Below are 20,997 nucleotides of genomic sequence, written 5' to 3'. Positions count from 1 at the left end.
TGGCATCACAATCTACATCATCTACTGAGGATCTCTTACCTTGAATGTTTTTTGCATTTTCTTGTATCTCTGTTGCTGCTAGTCCTTCTGAAGCAGTGTTTATCTCTGCTTTGATTTGAAGTTGTACCCCATTAGAGGGCAGGTCAGCATTTTTCTCGCTTTCTGATGATCCAGGCAGCAAAGCTTTTTTGCTGAAGAGTTGACCTTTAGAGGGGGAGCACCCCATGTTGATGGGAGAATCCTGGTCCTTTTCTTTTGATCAGTTTTATCGACTGCAGATTGAAAGTGGTATGTCAGAAAACCTCAACTTGGTTCTTGTTTACGCACCATACCAGTTGTCTTCTGTTGTCCTTCACTGTCCCTGACCACAATTTCTCTACTTATTACTGCTGACCAGTTGGTGTTTTGTATGCCATAGAGCCTAAGACTGAAGAACAGTATTGAATCTTCCAGTCCTTCCCACACACATGATCACGCTACAGGAATAAAGCGCATGCTTAAGACCATAAGCTCATCTCACTAATCACATACCCTGCTGGTTACCTTGTCTTCTTTTATTTTTACCCCTGGTTAATTCTGATTGAATTAACATTATGCAGCATATGCATTATAATCAAAATCTATAGTAAAAATTTTCAGTGACTTCAGTTTTTTTCTACAGTGGTAACAAGTTTTCATAAAAAAAACTGCTTTTTCGTTTCTGTGAAATTGAACAACAACCAGCAGCACTTGGTGAATTAAGTTCATTGTGGCTTGAGGTCGGAGTATTTATAGATGTTTACTTCTGACTAAAATCCTCCCTGATGTCTGCAATCTGCTGGCAAAGGATTTAAACATGGCAAAATGATCCACAAGAATCACAAACAGTGACAGACACTGATAATGGTATTAAAGTTCAAAGCTCAAATCATTTTTTATTGTTTATTAAATGTACAGTTTTTACAATATGCAAAAGAACAGTACAGAAAGAGGTGTGTAATTTCTGTGCCATGGGCCAGAGGTAACAACAGTTTGGTTCGTTATTTTTAGGATTACACACTTCATTAAATTTAGTACATTAATATGTTGTTACATTTAGTACATTAATATGTAAATGTTTAAATTAAAAATAAATGTATAAATTTATACATTACAGCAAAAATCATTAAATCATCCTTTTAGCAACTTTCATCATGAGTTGCTAAGTGGTTACATACAGTACTGAGTTATTTACAATGAATGCAAGATGAAAATCCAGTTTACAGTATGTAAGAAAGAAGATTAACTTTTCTGGCCAAGGAAAGATTTGTTTGTTGCAGTAATTTCTAGAAGGATGCAAGACAACACTCCTATTTTTATTTCGTACTGTGTCTTTGCCTCAGCTGGACATGGCGGGACACTGTGGAATCTATACTGCCTCTATCTATATTAAAAAAATCCTCAGTCTTTATAGTACTGGAAACATCTTTATGGATCGCACTGATCTCTATCACAAATGGTCCTACACCAGGGGAGTTGATGCCTGTGTCTGGAGTGTTTCGGCCCCCATGAAATATGTTAATGTCAGAGGCAGCATCATCTTTAATGCCTCCAGATAACCTCCCCATGATCAATGCCCTTGAGTTCTCGGACAGTTCCCACAGGACTATATAGCACTTTGGGACAAAATGACAAAATATTATGCCATAGTTGGAAACCAGGATGGCTGAAGCCTGAACAATGTGCCGCTGTTCGGTCTTGTTTCTTTCAATATAAATAGGAATAAAGCAAAGCCAAACAAACAGATGAATCAACATGCTGAATATGATGACGCCAGTCTCGTTGAAATCATGTGGGACTTTTCTACCCTTGAATGCAAGAAAGAAACAAATGAAGGCTAATAGAGCTATGTAACCATGCATCACCCCAAAACCTATAATGGAGCCCTCATCGCAGACAACATATTTATCGAGGCCACTTCCAGGCCACTTTATATCTGGTACAGGAGACTTTCCCAAAGTCATCCATAACAACAGGATGAGTCCTTGAGCACCCGTAAGCAGGACCAAATTTATAACAGGCTTGTAGAGCTTTTTAAGCTGGTGCTGCTTGTCCGGATCAAAGGCCATGAAAGCCAAGAAAGTGCGGTAGGCTTTAACCAGGATGCATGAAACGCACAGGGTGAAGCCGAGACCGTACAAGGCCTGCTGTGCCCTGCAATGATGCACAGTTGGCCTGCCGATAAACATGATTACGCTGACAAAGCTGGCTGTCAGCCCCAGTAACATGAAACAAGACATTGTATTGTCAGCTTTTTTGATGACTGTGGTGTATCTGTGCACACTGAAAATGATGAATGAGGTGAACACCAGAGCCAAGCCTATTGCTGTAGCCACTAACAGAGCTATGGGATAACTATTACTCCAAGCCAGATATATCTCTAGGTATTCCTCGCATTTACTTGACCCGTTAAGAGACCACTTTCCGTCTGGACATTTTAGGCATTTGGGGAGATCTGAAAAAGAAATTGCATGTGTAGAGTCATTAAATTTGAATTTGGAAAGCACAATATCTATTGTTATCAGCCCTTACAAGCCTTTATTATTGGTATATTGGAAGCAGGCTTGTTACCCATCTCTCTGATTGTGATTTGCCAATGGTGTTTTATCTGTAACTAATAACTCTAAATGCTTAATGGATGGTTGTGTTGGTCTGGTGAGGTGAGGTGCTGTACTAGTTTCACATGTCTCATCCTTCCAAAATTTCTTTCTTCTCCCTTAATAAAATCATCTACACTGTGATATTTAGGGTGCGTTCACACTTGGCATATTTTTTTCGATAAAAATTAAATTTGGTTTGGCCACCAAGGTTTGGATGGCAGCGTTCACATATGCTTCTAAATGGACTCTGGTACGGTTTGAATGGTATATGAACACAACATGGACCAAAGACATGTAAACAAACCCAAAACAGAAATAAGAGACCCTATAAAAGGACAGTTCTGGATGTTCGGTAAGTTCTCTCTCAAAATAGACAATATTTCATAAATGCCAACCAATCAGATTGTGAATGTGTCCTTGTGCCTTTAGGTTCGGTATCTTTTCATTTGGTGACTGATAAGTGAATCAGGACTAAATGTTTTTTTGTTTTTGTTTTTTTGGTCAGGACCAAACGAACCAAGCAAAACAAACTACAAGTGTGAACACACCATTAATGTTCATCTATTAATCGATCTGATAAGTAGTGTGATAATGTGCAGCTTTGTGTTGAGTTTTTTGTTTCTTTTTCTGTTCCAGGTTTCAAAAGTACTCAACAGTTATCCATCTACTGTATATTAACAACTATTTTGATGCCTAATTTTACTTGAACATAAAGCTGAGAAAATGATGTTCAATGATGTTTTGATTTATATGCTGTTGAATGTTTGATGATCATGTTATTATTTTACATGTGTAACACCAATGCTTAGATCATTTGTTTCTGCTTCTTCTTCACATGTGTTTTGATCCAGAGATTCTGTACTCTTTCAGAAGATGTAATAGCGCCCCCTACCATATAACAGTGAAAACACCAATTGCTGGAAAATTCTGTCACTGGTGGGGAAGGAGTTAAAATAATTGGCTTGTTGACAAGAAATACCTCTGGGTGTGACATACTGCAGTGAAAAACTGAAATGCAGTTACTATACATTTTGTCACAACTGAATTTTGATTGATGGGTTTGGCTTAACTATGCTCAATAATGTCAATAATAATAAAATCTGAAGACAGTGTTCCAGTGTTGCTGGTTTCTGCTATTTATGGTCAGATACCCTGTATCAAAAATTTTCTAGTGAATTCTGTGAATGAATTCTGATTTACCATATCCATCAGTATATTTTCCTTCAGGACATTCAACGCAGTTGTAGCAGCAGGAGATCTTTGACTGGTTCTTCGCATAACCAGGCATGCAAGAATTTGAGCACTTGGACAAGGGCAGCTGGAGGGGAAAAAAACACATCTCAATGATTGTCAGTTGTTTTCTTGTTGTGGTGGTGGATAAAATAGCTATAGTAGAGACAGACCAACTCACGCTGTTATTTATCGACTGGTATTGACTGAAGATCTCCACGTCTCCTTTATTCAATAGGAATTTTCCCACAACTTCAATAATTCGTTCATCACCATTTTCCTTCCACATAATGAGGTCGTAACCATCCACAAAGTCACCGTGTTCATCAAAGAAATATCTATTGCCATCGAGTGTGAAATTCACACTGCGCATACTTTCCACTAGCTGCAAAAAAGGGTAAATGTTCTTGAGATTTAATAATTTATTACACTGTAGTTCATGTTTGTTAAATGCTTGTTACAAAAACACTGGAGAACACGTGGCCAATTTACGACAGGCTCCAGTTCAACTGGCTGAGAACAGGTTATACAGCAGATGTTATCATGCAGCCTCATTTATTTATTTTAATTTTACATATGATGTACATGTACGTTTTTTCATCCACTCATGAACCCCCACTTGGGAAACCCTGAACTAGGTTAACAATAATTTATACATATACTAATGCATTTTTACCTTAATTTTGCCAGCAGTTTTAACAAAAAACATCAATGTATTGCGAACGAACAACATTTAATAATAACCGTTAACCTTGATTAATAAATGTCATGTATAGAGATCTCACCTTCCAGGGTGGGAAGTTGGTCTCTCCGGAGCAGGCGGTCTCGTCGCACTTCAGGAGTGTCCTGAGCCCATGCGCTATAGCATATATGGCCACCCTCTCTCCGTAGGCCTCCCTGTGGTCCACTGCGTAAAGAATGTCATCTACGGTGCAGTTCGAGGGCCACAGCGAGCAGTTCAGTCTCTGCTGCTTGTACTCTTCTATGTAGTCATTTCTTGCTCCTGGCGTTGGCCTGAGGTTTCTCAAGTAGTCTTCAAACCCTGGTATATTTCCCATGGTAAAGGAAAAGCCAAATATTTTACCCACTTTGTTTATGTCGTTCATCTTTGTTAAGGGCCGGTATAAGGACCAGGCGTCACTCGCAATCCAGACTCTGCTTGTGTTGGTCTGGATCATCTCCTTGAAAAGCTTCTCCACCAGCTGCGGCTTCAGAATGAGCAGCACCACCTTGGCAGAAGACTCTCTTATGGTCTTGGCAGCATCTTTGATGTACTTTTCGATGTCAACGTGGTCTAAGTAGTGTGGTACCATTTTCTCAAAGTCAGCACATATTTTTCCCGCTGACTCTTCCACAAAGCTGTGGTAGGCCGCTCTACCGTAGTCATCATCTCCATACACGACACCAACCCAGTTCCATGAGAAATGAGATATGAGCTTGACCAGCGCCTGAGCTTGGTAGACGTCACTCGGAATCACGCGCATGAAAGACGGATACCGCAGTTTGTCACTCAGAACTGGCGCAGAGGACTGGGTGCTGACCTGTTGACAGATAAAGATAGTTGCTTAACACTGTGTCCTAAACAGATGCAATGCTGTGACATGATAAAAGGCATCTTTTCCATGTTAATCAGAGTTTGTCTTAGCAAGCTACAAGTTTTTTTTATCCCTGCAATGTGGTGACTGAAACAACAACGTACATTATGACAATGATAATCTCAGGTGCTGATTATGTGCTTTATTTAATGTTAAAAAATATATTGTGAGTTAGGATATTATTTTGTTTGTACGGAAGAGGATTGGGGCCAAGCAATAATAAAAAAATAAAACCATCTCGAGATTAAAGTTGTTAAATTTCGAGAAAAAACTCGTTAAATTTCGAGAAAAAAGTCGAGATAAAATGTTGAGAATAAACTCGTTAAATTACAAGAAAAAAGTTGTTAAATTACGAGAACAAATTTGTTAAATTATGAGAAAAATGTTGTTAAATTTCAAGAAAAAAGTCGAGATAAAATGTTGAGAATAAACTCATTAAATTATGAGAAAAAAGTCGTTAAATTACGAGAACAAATTCGTTAAATTACGAATTTGTTCTCATAATTTAATTACTTTTTTCTCGTAATTTAATGACTTTATTGTCATAATTTAATGAGTTTATTCTCAACATTTTATCTCGACTTTTTTCTCGAAATGTAATTACATTTTTCTCATAATTTAACGAATGTGTTCTCGTAATTTAACGAATTTGTTCTCGTAATTTAAAGACCTTTATCTTGTAATTTAATGACTTTATTCTCAACATTTTATCTCTACTTTTTTCTCTAAATTTAACGAGTTTTTTCTCTAAATTTAACAACTTTAATCTCAAGATGGTTTTATTTTTTTTGTTATTGCTTGGCCCTAATCCTCTTCCGTATGTTTGCCTTTTATAGCCATGCTGAAACAACATAATTCACATCAAAGCTTGAAAATAAATAAATGTAAACAAGAACATTGGAACTGTAAGCAAACAAGTATTTTATGACAAAGTCTGTTTCAGTCACTCAGTATGTATTTTTAATAATGTTAAAATGGTGTAATATTTATGAATTTGATTGTGAATTGATCCATTTGGTTGCCAGACCAGTGTGTTTGCAGAGAGACTCTGCTCACACTCTCTTCTGATTGGCTGTGATTTTCTATTGATTTGGTTGTGAGTGCAGTGCTCTTGCAGAGAGACTCCGCCCACACGCTCTTCTGATTGGATGTGATCTTGGATTGATTTGGTTGTGAGCGCAGTGTGCTTATAGAGAGACTCCGCCCACACGCTCTTCTGATTGGATGTGATCTTGGAATGATTTGGTTGTGAGTGCAGTGCGATTGTAGAGAGACTCCACCCACACGCTCTTCTGATTGGATGTGATCTTGGAATGATTTGGTTGTGAGTGCAGTGCGATTGTAGAGAGACTCCACCCACGAGCTCTTCTGATTAGCTATGATTTTCTATTGATTTGGTTGCCAGTGCAGTGAGACTCCTCCCACATGCTGTTCTGATTGGCTTTGATTTTAATTGATTTGGTTGCGACTGCAGTGCGCTTGCAGAGAGACTCCATCCACATGCTCTTCTGATTGGCTGTGTTTTTTGATTGATTTTTTTTTGTGTCTCATCATATTATGTCCATTACAAAAGATTACTGCAGATTTTACATGTAGAAAAATGCATTTTTTTGGACACGAAAAAACGGCAATATCGCAGTATAGCTGCAATACAACTGCAGTTTTAATGCTGTTGAACTACTTCAAAGTACTTTTCAATGTACAGTTGTACTGTGATTATACTTCATTATACTGCAAATCTATGGTTGTGCTTAATTATACTAAAGTTATACTACTTTTTACTGCAGTTTATTGTAAGGGAAATTCAACAGACCAACAAAAAGCTGCTTGGTTTAAAAAGTGTTTTCATTGTGAGCTATGCTCATACATCGCTACGCTACTGACAATAGACCTGTTTTTACCGATGTGTCTGCACCTTTAGTCAGTTATAATGAAAGCATGACAGGTTTACTGTCTAGAGTTACAGAAAGTTTTACTGGTCTTAAAGCAACAGCTCACCCAAAACTGACAATTCTGTTATCAGAGGGAGACTTTGTTCAGCTTGTCAAGCTCCAAATATGGCTTCTGTGCTATATTACACGTTTTCTAAAGCCATGCTAGCTTTGTGTGATGGATGGACCAACATTTGTTTACAACAAGAGTTTATCACTGGTAATCTTTCCAGTTTTGAATCTACACAAGGGGATTCTTGCAATGATGCCATAGAAGAGCCATTTTTTGTTTCCCAAAGAAACCTTTTAGTGATCATTTCTTAAAAGAAACAATTTTTGCTTTGTATGAAGATTCTTCTCATTTAAAAAACAATGAAATTTTGTGGAATTTTCAGGTTTCATTGGTGTTAAAGGTTCTTTATGGAACCATCAAGCAAAGATTTGCCAAAGCATCAGATCACATGACTTCAGAATTCATGGAAAATAGCATGCAAGTCATAAGGACTACAGTTTTGTTACGTTTAATTGCTTTAATTGTCCTTTCAGGGAACTCTTTGTTCTTCTTGGAGTTTTATAGGCTATGAACTGTTGTTGTTTCGAAAAAAGCAGCATGAAGATTCTTCCCAGAAGAAATAAATAGATTTGGAACATGAGTGCAAGTAAAAGATGACAGAACTGACATTATTTGGTGAATTATTCATGCAAACTCTGGCTTTAATGAGGTGCAGAGTTAAGAAATTACCTGAGGACACAGGTAGAGGCTGAGGAGCTTGGCAATAGCGATGGATAACTCTGAGTATCTTTCTCCCAGAAGAGCTTTCACTGGCGGACGAAAGTCTGAGTAGTCTGAAAGGGCCGGCAGAGAGTCGTTGATCGCCAGTAAATGTTCCACACAGTGCAGTGCTTTGGTGGGAGATGCACAGGGATCACAGACTTTATATCCCAGCTTAATCCCCGGAAGCAACCTGGAGTTATTGATTTCTTCAATTGTAAAGATGGCACCCAGCGATTGCAGAAATGTGACCAGATCAAAACTGGCAAAAAGAGAAAGACACTTCTTATTTTTAATTACTTAGGTGACCAGCCGTGAGATTATTTATTATTAATTATAATAATAATAGTACAAGGATCCCACAACAATTTAAAAACAAAAATGCATTGTTAACAAATGAGATTTTAATGACATTTTGACCACTGAACTTGTCAATACTTTCCATTTCAGAAATCTGATCACCTTAGTATTAATAAGTATCCAAAAGATCAGTTTTTTTTTAATGTCAGCAGCATTTAAAACATGAGAAAGCCTTCCGGATACTCACTCAGTACAGACGAATGGCTCAGGTCTAGTTCGCTTATGAAGATTGATTACTTTTGAATGTATTGAGTTAAAAATTGCGATGTTAACGTCTCCTTCCATGTACGCTCCGCACAGGGAGCTGGGAATGTCGCAATGGACCCACAATCCCAGGCTCAGCATCATCACGGCCAGCACACAAACCTCAAGACAGGACTTCATGGCTGTGAATGTATGGAGCATCATGTCAAGGATCTATTTATTGTAAAACTGGTTCTGCTTTTTGGGTGACGTGAACATAAGGGCTGGCTTTGGAGGTGAACTGAGGTGTCTGAACGTTACCTCTTTACCAGAGAAGTGGAGAAATTCACCTGCTCCACCACATTTCTGTAGCCTGTGATGGAATGTGGACTCTTTCTGGAAGTTACAGTAACAGTTGTTTTCATTTTATTTGAGATGGCAAGAAATGATGGCAGAACCAAGAAGAGCTGAGACTTCAGGATTGGGTGGTTTAGCGGGTCTGGAGGTGAAACACTCCAACATCAGCTGTGATAAATCAACAGTCACGTTGTTAATGTGCATTAAGAGTAGATACTGTACATGGGAACATACGTCTGCTTCTAGATGTCAGCAGCAGCGCTAAGAAAAGTGAATTGGGAAATGAAAACCAACCAACTGAAGTAATAGCTATAAAAAGGAGCAGTGAGAATAAAATGGAAAGGGTTTTAGACATACACACATGATCCTCTGCATGAACACAAATACATGTGATATTAATACAGTATAATTTCCTACATATTCATATTGACCTTATATGCCATTTAATCTCTCCTAATTAGTGAGATATTGCTTTCCAATATCTGCTACCACACTAAACCAGTCATTACCATTTTTGCCTTTCTGACTTCTGCAGTTTTTTTTTTTTTTTTTTTATGTGGTTTCACCCCAAGTCATGTTATATATTGTCAACTATAACCGGACCATTTAAAAATGATAAATGTACATGAATCTCAGGTCATTGCTCACATTGGATCTTATTCACTAATAACTGCATACACTATTCATATTTATACACACATTTGAACTTCTGTGTACGCACATGAATTGATGAAAATTCAAGCATTAATTACTCACCCTCATGTTGTTCTACACCCGTAAGTCCTTCGTTCATCTTTTGAACACAAATTAAGATATTTTTGATAAAATCCGATGGCTCGGTGAAGCCTGCATCGTCAGCAATAACACTCCCTTTTCAATGCCCATGAAGCTTCAAAGCTTTACGAATCTTTTGTTTCGAAACAGTGGTTCAGAGAGCCAAAATCCCATGATTTCAGTAAATGAGGCTTTGTTTATGTCATAAGTGTTTTGAAACAACAATAGTTCACGTGACTTTGGCAGTTTGATATGCGCTCCGAACCACTGATTCAAAACAAATAATTAATTAAGCTTTGAAGCTTCATGAAGCACTGTTTTAAATTCGCCCATCACTAGATATTGTTTAATAAAGTCGCTATTTTGTTATTTTTGGCCCACAAAAAGTATTCTCGTCGCTTTATAATATTAAGGTTGAACCATTGTAGTCACATGACTGTTTTATATATGTTTTTAGTAGCTTTCTGGGCATTGAAAAACGGAGTGTTATTGCTGGCTATGCAGGCCTCACTGAGGAATCAGATTTTATCAAAAATATCTTAATTTGTGTTCTGAAGATGAACGAAGGTCTTACGGGTGTAGAACAGCATGAGGGTGAGTAATTAATGACAGAATTTACATTTTTGGCTGAACTAACCCTTTAAGGCCCGTTCACACCAAGAACTACTATAAAGATAACAATGAAGATATATTTCTAAAAATAACCACAGGTAACAATAACGATATAGAGAAATTATATCATTGGGATCTCTTTCAGAACAATTTTTTTTCCAGCTGTTGATCAATCAAACAAACACTGACAGCCAATCAGAATCCATTCTAATTCAAGGTCTCGCGCATTTAAAATGGCAGACGACATTGCGGAGAAGTTAATCACAGAGGTCCAGAAAAATCCACCGCTGTGTGACAAGTCAAACCTATTTTCAAGGACACTTTAAAGAAAATAGATATATGGAAAACAATTGGTCATATGCTAGGAATAAATGCTGAGAAGTATTAACAATGAGATTATTATGGCTAGCTAACAGTGCACACAAAATTACCTCAGGTATCCAGCACTAGTTCGACAACATTGTCTTGTTTCCATTGAAGTTGCAGTGAAAAAGAACAGGTGTTGTTTTTATTCCACTATATTGACTTCACTGTCTAAATTCACTGTTAGATTAGATCGATTACACTAGCTATTCACTCGAAACATAGCATGTTGAGGACATCTGCTAGTTAAAGCCGTGTAAATGCAACAAGAACAGCAAAAACATGTTGTACACACTTTGAAACAGCAATGCATGAGATTATAATAAACAGACCGTTATCATTTGTTGGTGTGGACGCAAATATAGATATTGTTATAGTTATCTTTATAATTATCATTCTTGGTGTGAACGGGCCTTTAACCTCGTTCTAATGTTCATGAATTCAGAGTATTCTAAATGAGCGACTGCATGGCAAGGTTAGTAATTTACATAAAACACGCCCACACCATGTCCATATAAGGGCAATCCACACACTCTTTGCTTTCATCACTCTCAAAAAGCGAGATCTTCAAGCATTGCCAAGAGTGGCATCCTCAAAACAAGTTCAAACACAATAAACACCTTTTAAACAAACATTACAGACCTCTGATTAGCTGCGGATCTGTGTCTTTATGCCGAGTTACCTTGCAGCTTGAGCTATGATGCAAATTTTTTTTTTTTTTTACTTTTTTACTGATAGGCCTATATATGGTGAAATATATCTTATTTAAGATTTATATCTTTGTTTAAAATTTCATCTTAACATGTTTATAAGGCCACCAAGAGTATGTAATTTTTGCATAGATGTTCCTACATTTTTTGTAATTTAGAATAAATTTTATAACAAAATTTAATGGTGAATCATGGTTTGTTAGTGAAAACATTCATACGCAAATTTCACACACTAATTTGAGCCTACACATGCTTAGTGAATGAGACCCATTGTTGTGTGAGTTTACATCTCTGTGAGTGACAGGAGAAGACATTTTCAATGAGAGATTCCTCTCACATGATCTCATTATGATATTATACTGACTGAATCTGAACTGAGTTATGCTATACAGACAAAATTAAAGATCTGCTCATGATTCTGAACCTGAAACACTGAATATGGACACAATAAAATAATAATGACTACAGGTTTGTGTCCTTGTCCTGAAACACTTAGATGAATATCCCAGAGAAGCCAAATCATTTGATAAAGACAGACACATGAAAAATGTTTCACAACTTGTGTCCAACTTTTGTGTATTAATCAAAAAATTAATTAATCTTTATGATAGACTTTTGTTATTGAAATCTTCATTGTGCCTGATAGTAACTTATAGTATAGTAAAAAAAAAAATAAATAAACATTAATATTTCAGATATTGTTGTTCAGATGTGTGTTCTCATCTGTTTGTGTTTGGACTGGGTTCAGGAATGGGATTTTATTTTCTTCAGGTTCTTTAAACCAGAAAAAAGAGAATGTAGTAAAACTGGATATACTTGATACTAATTATAGTGCACACCTACTAATCTTTTTTTTTTTTTTTTTTTTCTTGCATCAAGTCAGGCATGTGAGAGAAAAATACTTTCACTCTATTTGAAAAAGTAATATTGTGAAATATAACCATCTTTGTTCAAGTATAATGAAGCCGCTCGAGATGCAGCGTAGCATTCAGACATGATGCACAGAGATAAAATATGTTAGCCTACACAATTCAAATATGACATTCAGAGGTACAAAAAATATTAAAATATGTGAAATAAAGTGTACTATACAGTGTCAGTTTGCAGTATGTGAACAGAATGCTACAAAATCCTAGAATGTGTTTTATTTTGCACATGTTTTCAGTGTGTTCATGTCACAGCAATAATGTACAGGACAGCGTCAGGTTCACATTAACTCAGCAGTGGGAACTTCCCTATAATACTCTACAACTATAGCAGTTAACAACTGTAAGTTGTGTTTAACAAACTGCTTATTACAAGAATCAATAAAAACTGCCAGTGCAGAAGCAGCAGAGAGACAGAGATCCTGCCGGTCTTCATGAGTTTACATGAGCGCTGCCTCTTTATAAAGAACATATCAGTATCAAGTGAAACGAAGCCCTCTAGTGTTCACACTGATGAAGAATAGACAAACAAATGAGTTTATTACTCTCTATTAGTTATTCTATTCACTGAGTTACTATTACTACTAACTAAAAACAAAACAAAACAAAAAAAAACACTGACAATATGTTATTGAGATTGCGTTCGAACGTTACTGTGAGAAGGAGATGCTGATCGAAGGCTCGTTCCACACAAGAGTGAGCAACCGCATCCACAGTGGCTGTTAGTGAAGGCCACATGGGATCAGGGTCAGTGTGATTGCCAAGTAAGACGTGTTCCTGGAGGGAAATGATAAGGCTAGTGTAGAAGCACCTAACCCTTGTTTTAAACCTAAACTTGAAATTAAAGGGTTAGTTCACCCAAAAATGAAAATTATCCCATAATTTTCAAAAAATGAATCTCATTTGATTGGGTGAGCCAGCCGTCAATCTCAGTGGGCCAGTGCCACCCTTATATAGCCTCACCATTGGTCCACACAATCCTCCATTCCTTAGAGTAAAAAACAAGCTTGATTAAAGGATTAGTTCACTTTCAAATGAAAATTAGCCCAAGCTTTACTCACCCTCAAGCCATCCTAGATGTATATGACTTTTTTCTTTCTGATGAACACAATCAGAGTTATATTAATAAATATCACGACACATCTGAGCTTTATAATGGCAGTGAACAGGGTTCACAAGTATGAGCTGAAGATAGTCCTTCCATCCACATCCATCCATCATAAACGTACTCCACATGGCTCTGGAAGGTTAATAAAGGCCTTCTGAACAGAAGCGATGCGTTTATGTGAAGAAAAATATCCATATTTAACAAGTTATGAAGTAAAATATCCAGCTTCCGCAAGACTGCCTTCCTTATTCAACTGATGAAGAAAGTGTAAAACTTGCAGTTCAAAAAGCTTATGCTACGTCCTACGCCTTCCCTATTCAGCTTACAGAAAAAGCTTAACTGACGTGATGCCAGTTTACACTTTCTTCTTAACTTGAATAAGGAAGGCTAGATATTTTACTTCATAACTTAAATATGGATATATTTTTTTTTTTACACAAATGCATTGCAAATGCAAGGCCTTTATTAACCCCCCAAAGCCGTATTAAAATGCACAGTGAAAAATAAAACTGCCAGAAAATTATCCATTAAGTTTTCAGACATTTCCTTTAACCATAAAACACAACACAATGTAATGTGTAATTCAAAATTAGTGTAAAACATCTGTGAAAGTCAAAATGGGAAATTCTTTACAGTACATTGGGCCCTACTTTACTCAGAGAGTGAGATCATTATGTGAACATTTGTGATCAGTGAGGACGATTGATCCTGAAGGTAACTGCAGTGGAGCTGTTTGAAGCTGCACTGAAACTGACATTTGGACCTTCAACCCGCTGAACCCCAGTGAAGTCCACTATATGGAGAAAAATCCTGCAATGTTTTCCTCAAAAACCTTCATTTCATTTTGACTGAAGAAAGAAAGACATGAACATCTTGGATGACATGAGGGTGAGTAAATTATCAGGAAATTTTAATTCTGAAGTCAACTAAACCTTTAACTATCAACTCTCAATTTGCCTCTTCAACTGATAGAACTTTAATGTCAAATATGTCCCTCTCTGTAATAATGGAAAACAATATACAGAATTGTTAATGATATCACAGTGTTTATTAGTGATGAGTTCTCTTTTTATATTTATAGCATATGATGGTAAAGCAATATCTGCAGTAATGGATTGGTCAGAGTTCGCCCAGGTTCACATGATGACCAGTGATTTGACACATGAAAATCCAGAATAATCTGAACTGTGGTCAGGAAGACCATGATCAATGCTTTACCTGCAGACACGAGGAGAGAAGAACAGATTCTGCCAGGAGCGGCACAGGAACTTGGAGTGATCCACCACTCGAACCCAATCCAGCACGTCCATGGACACCTCGATGTAATATGAGTACAAGCTGCAAGACAGGAAGAAGGTGAAGAACTCAATAACATACAACAAGCTTTCAAACAAAATAAAGCAAAACCTTGATGATGACCAAGCACACTCTGGTGTGAGATCTTCAGGAATCTCACCGGCTGTCTCGGTCCCACAGGAGGATGCGGATGTGGTTGATGATGAAGGCCTGGCCGAGTTTGATCTGGATCCCGGCGCGTCCGTCCTCCTCTATGGGGTGTCTGGAAAAGCCGTGGTCCAGGTCGTAGTTCTGCGTGTCTCCGTTGAGTAGCGTCGACTTCAGCTCGCCTTTGACCACCTGAGCGCCGTACTTCATGGTGGCGATGTTCTCCTCGGGAACTGCACACACACACACACGTCATTACTGTCACCCAGCGGCTCCAGAACACTTATACATATTTTAGAGATCATGAGCAGTGAACATAACATGAATCTTCAGTGTTTGTAGTTTTATCTCCCAGTTGCCTCTTGGATCGGAGCTGTTTTGAGTTTGATGAAAACCTCAGACTTACTCAGCATTCCCCGGTAGTTCAGGTCCATGTCTCAGCTTTTGGAGCGCGTCTTGATTTCGTCCAGAAAGTAATCTGGAATGACCAGACCCGAGGAACACACCGCTGACATCACTTCCTGTGTGGCCGTCCCTTCACCATTCTGAGACCATTCCGAGACAAAGCCTGGAAAATCTCCCACTCGCTGTCTGCGAAAGTGTCTCTCTGAACGACAGTCAGCAGAGCCGCCTGTGGGGGATAAAATAAAATAATCACATTTAAACAGGATAATACTAGCCACGTTTCCAAATTACAGATTTGCGCAAAATGTTAGCGATATTTTCTAAATGTCGATAAAAAACTATTTCAACATGACAGCATTTCCATTAACCGATGTTATGCGACTAAAACTCTTGCGATGAGCCATTTTCCTCTCACAATAAGTCATTTTCCAAAACATATTTCTATCTGACAGCTTTATTTTGAGTGTAATATTTGCCCACGGCTTCTAGAAGCCCTTCTCCTTCATATATGATTCCCTGGATGCTTTTCAATACTCCATTGGATGCTTCCTCATTTCTTCGCTCCTCTATCCTCCAGCCTGTGACCTGGAAAACGATCAAAGAAAATCTCAAAGGCCATGCACCGCGAGGAGGTGAGGAACGAGGCATGAGGAAGCTTCCTGAGGATTTGCTGCAAGGATGCACAAGTGCATAGAGATCTACTATTAGTTTCTCAAACTTTAAGGGTTCCCAGATCCCTCTAGGCTCGAGCGCAGCTGATGACGCTCTGAAGTGGCCATCAAGAATATTCCAATATTCAAATAAGATTTCCTCCGATCACCCAGTCCTCGTTTTCTTTTCTTGCATCTTCCTGTTGCATCTATGGGGTGAAGCTGAGGCGCGAGAAAAGAGATGCATAAATAAGAAAAGAGAAGCACCTCCTGTCTCGTCTTCTGTACAAACATACCCTGCTATCTTTAAAGAATGATGATGTGACTGTACATCAGGTGACCTGTAAATGTGAAAAAACTGTTTCCATTGCACTTTTGCGAAATATTCCTTTTTCAAATTGCCTAAAAAACCACCTGGGAGTTTTTGCGAAATTGACGTGTTTGCATTGTTGGATCAATTTGCATAATTTAGGGTAATGGAAACGCAGCTACTGTGTCCTAAAGAGACTGGACTGATGAAAAAAGGCGCTTTTCCATGTTAATCAGAGTTTTTGTCCCAACAACATCATCTCAGGCACTAATTATGTGCTTTATTTAATGTTTAATTTAATGCAAGTTTGAATATCATTTTGTGTGACCTTAATAACCGTACTGAAACAACAATGGATTCAACTCAGATTCTTGAAATAAATTAACTGCGAACAAGTGTATTCTATGACAAAGACAGTTTCAATATGTAACTCAGTATGTATCTTTAATGTTACATTATATGAAATATTTCTCTTTGATTGGCTGTGATTTCTGCTTGATTTGGTTGCAAGTGCAGTGTGCTTTCAGAGAGACTCCGCCCACATGCTCTTTTGATTGGCTGTGATTTTGGATTGATTTGGTTGCGAGTGCAGTGTCTAGCAGAGAGACTCCGCCCACACACTCTTTTGATTGGCTGTGATTTTGGATGGATTTGGTTGCAAGTGCAGTGTGCTTTCAGAGAGACTCCGCCCACACGCTCTTCTGATTGGCTGTGATTTCTGCTTGATTTGGTTGCGAGTGCAGTGACTAGCAGAGAGACTCCACCCACACGCTCTTCTGATTGGCTGTGATTTCTGCTTGATTTGGTTGCAAGTGCAGTGACTAGCAGAGAGACTCCACCCACACGCTCTTTTGATTGGCTGTGATTTCTGCTTGATTTGGTTGCGAGTGCAGTGTCTAGCAGAGAGACTCCGCCCACACGCTCTTCTGATTGGCTGTGATTTCTGCTTGATTTGGTTGCAAGTGCAGTGTGCTTTCAGAGAGACTCCACCCACACACACTCTTCTGATTGGCTGTGATTTTGGATTGATTTGGTTGTGAGTGCAGTGTCTAGCAGAGAGACTCCGCCCACACGCTCTTCTGATTGGCTGTGATTTCTGCTTGATTTAGTTGCAAGTGCAGTGTGCTTTCAGAGAGACTCCGCCCTCACGCTCTTTTGATTGGCTGTGATTTCTGCTTGATTTGGTTGCGAGTGCAGTGTGCTTTCAGAGAGATTCCGCCCACACACGCTCTTCTGATTGGCTGTGATATTGGATTGCTTTGGTTGCGAGGGACAGTTTCTTTGCAGAGAGACATATCATCAGCAGCAGCTCGTGCTCTTTCTGCAGATCTCCACCGCCTGATTCAGTATCGCTCCGGATTATAATCTCAGTGGAATCGCAGCGAATACTGTGGATCTAATTAAAAACCGCTGCTATGTTGTTGCTGAGCATCTTGTAGAGCAACACTCGCCGATATGAACGTGATCCGGATATTGAGTGTGATTTTATCTTGTCAAGCTCAATTTCTGAGTGTGTTGAGTAGGGATGAACCGATCCACTTTTTTCACTTCTGATACTGATTATGATACCTGGGATTCAGTATCGGCCAATACCAGTCCGATATTCAAGCAATAATAAAAAAAGTGCTGAATCACCTAATAAACTGTATGCCTCACTGTGTGAAAGATGGGATCATTCTTTTGTGCAAGGTATCAGGCTTGACTTAAACATTACTTTCCTAACTTTGTGAAAAAAATAACTGTAGTAGTGTTAAAGTTCGTGTGTGGGAAGGAAGCGGTCGGGGACGGCGAACAACTGCTGACTGAGCTTTTATTGAGAACAAAGTTCAACAGAAAGACTGTGCAACGCACAACGACAACAACACAACTAATCCACAAAGGGCTTCACTCCAAGATTCGGTAGACACAATCCACAAGGGCTTCACTCCATGCAACGTGCTGTGCCTCAGTCAGCAGCTCCCCTCTCTCTCACACACTCCTGCTTCTCACGGCGTCTTAACCTGTCTCCGCGCCAATCACTAGAACGAGAAACAGGTGTTCGTGATTTGCATTCAACTCACTCACTTACCAAGCGTCTCCCGCTATTCTCTCCGGTTGCAGACCTCGCTGAACCACGCCCCCCTCGCCACATACCCCCACCGCCCGACTCAGGCCGGGGAGCCGTCCGGCTTGCAGCCCCCCCCCCCCCCCTCCATTTCTGGAGAGGAAATCGGCCACAGCCATCTGAACACCCGGCCTGTGGACCACCTTGAACTTAAAAGGCTGTAGAGCCAGATACCAACGAGTGATCCGCGCATTGGTATCGTTCATGCGGTGGAGCCACTGCAGGGGAGCGTGGTCTGAACAGAGAGTGAATTCCCGTCCCAGGAGATAATAGCGGAGGGTGAGGACGGCCCACCTAATAGCCAAACACTCTTTTTTCTACGGTACTGTACTTAGCTTCTCTCTTAGAGAGCTTACGGCTAATGTACAGCACCGGCCGCTCCTCACCCTCTATCTCCTGGGACAGGACAGCACCCAGCCCCCTGTCCGACACGTCAGTCTGCAACAGAAAAGGGAGAGAAAAGTCAGGAGAGTGAAGCAATGGCCCGACACATAGAGCAGCCTTCACCTGGGTAAAGGCCTGCTGGCACAGCTCCGTCCACTGGACCGTATCTGGTGCATCCTTTTTAGTTAGATCAGTCAACGAGCTGGTGAGGGCCGAATAATTAGGTACAAACCTTCTATAATATCCTGCCAGCCCGAGGAACTGTCTAACCTCCTTTTTGGTTAATCTGATCAGTCTCGCCTACCTGCACTCGCGCCTGCTTACCCCGCGTTCTCTTTTTCCAAGAGGCATCCGAGCATAAACATCCCAATAATTGACTGAACGCAGGCCAATTTGTTCCCAAAATTATCGGATGCCAGAGTTGCGGGTTAACTGCAACCTCCACACTATGCTTTTGTCCCCTGAATTTAATTATGATGGGCATTACAGGATATTTCACCACATCCCCGTGCACACACCGAACCCCAACCATGCGGCCTGTATCCAATGCCCCGGATGAAATCATGCTTTGATGGACAGAGGTTTGGTTACAGCCCGAGTCCACCAAAGCCTGATAGGTAACCCCCTTGATACTCACAGGTATTTGGTACTCACCAGCTTGACCAGGGGCAGCCTGTGGATGGTCGGGGACCCGGATCATCGTCCCAACTTCCATAACCGGACATTTATCCACAAAATGATCCGGGTCCCCACACCGCCAACAAGCCGGCCCAGACCTTCCCGCCGCTCCTGTGGCAGTGAGTGGGTTAAATGGCTGACGTGGAGAAAGGGGAGAAGCAGGAGTGGGGTCCGTCCCGGCAGCAGGGAGTCCCGCCCCCCTGGGTCCATAGAACCAGATCCACGTCGCTTCCCTCAGCCAGCAACCATTTGCGGCACGAGTCCCGGAGCTGTTGGGCCATCACGAAGGGCCGGCCGGACTCACCCAGGTCGAGGGAACGGAAGCGTTGACGGTGTTGTTCCGGGGTCCGGCCAACCCGCTGGATGATGGCCCGCCGTAGGTCGTCGTAGACCAGGAGGTTCTGGACTGGCAGCTGCTGTGCCGCCACCTGTGATTCACCCGAGAGGAGCGGGACCAACCTCATAGACCACTGGTCCCGCGGCCATTCACTCGCTTCGGCGGACCTCTCAAAGAGCTCGAGAAAAACTTCTGGATCGTCCAGTGGGCCCATCTTATTTAGGGGCAGGTGGACAGGCACAGCTGGCTGCCTGCAGGGCTCCCGAGGAACCTCCCAGTCAATCCAGCTCCGGAACGCCTCGCGGTCCTCCTGCTGGGTCTGGAGGATGGCTTGGAAGCACCGCTCCTGGTCTTGGCGCAGATCCAGCAGGGCCTCATGTTGCTCTTGGTGCAGGACCACGAGGGACGCGATGACGTCCGCAAATGGGGTGGAGGACGATGTCTGCATGGCGGCGTACTCCCGTCTTCCTTCCCGGGTTTCGGCACCAGTGTAGTAGTGTTAAAGTTCGTGTGTGGGAAGGAAGCGGTCGGGGACGGCGAACAACTGCTGACTGAGCTTTTATTGAGAACAAAGTTCAACAGAAAGACTGTGCAACGCACAACGACAACAACACAAATAATCCACAAAGGGCTTCACTCCAAGATTCGGTAGACACAATCCACAAGGGCTTCACTCCATGCAACGCGCTGTGCCTCAGTCAGCAGTTCCCCTCTCTCTCACACACTCCTGCTTCTCACGGCGTCTTAACCTGTCTCCGCGCCAATCACTAGAACGAGAAACAGGTGTTCGTGATTTGCATTCAACTCACTCACTTACCAAGCGTCTCCCGCTATTCTCTCCGGTTGCAGACCTCGCTGAACCATGCCCCCCTCGCCACAATAACAAACAGACACAAATGTAATGAATGGTTTATTAAATAATTGTGCATCAGTGCATCAACTGTAAATAAACCAATAGCTTCACTAGCTTGGTAGAATCAGGAAAATCCAGGAATCCAGCTGGAATCAAGAAAACAGGAATCCAGCTGACTCCTTCATCCATGACTCATGGCTTGTTTTTCTTAGCAGAGTTTTATTTAATGAGGCAGCAACATATGATAGATAGGACAGAACAAAAAATGCTATTAAAAATCTTTCATTGCACAAC

General features: G+C 40.5%; 1 protein-coding gene across 1 annotated transcript; it reads right to left on the bottom strand.

The window, feature by feature from the left end:
• Positions 1 to 1,326: 1,326 nt before the first annotated feature.
• Positions 1,327 to 8,890, bottom strand: olfcb1 (olfactory receptor C family, b1). The gene is made up of 6 exons (XM_067384896.1): positions 8,694 to 8,890; positions 8,117 to 8,408; positions 4,634 to 5,389; positions 4,030 to 4,233; positions 3,819 to 3,936; positions 1,327 to 2,473 (listed from the first exon to the last, which is right to left on the bottom strand). Exons 1-6 carry the CDS (start codon positions 8,888 to 8,890, stop codon positions 1,335 to 1,337), a joined length of 2,706 nt encoding a protein of 901 aa, XP_067240997.1. The 3' UTR covers positions 1,327 to 1,334.
• Positions 8,891 to 20,997: the final 12,107 nt, after the last annotated feature.

The sequence above is a fragment of the Chanodichthys erythropterus genome, chromosome 4 (genome assembly GCF_024489055.1).
Source record: "Chanodichthys erythropterus isolate Z2021 chromosome 4, ASM2448905v1, whole genome shotgun sequence".
Classification (NCBI taxonomy): Eukaryota; Metazoa; Chordata; class Actinopteri; order Cypriniformes; family Xenocyprididae; genus Chanodichthys; species Chanodichthys erythropterus.
The sequence above is the reverse complement of the archived record's forward strand: the minus strand, read 5'-3'. Positions and strand labels throughout refer to the sequence as shown.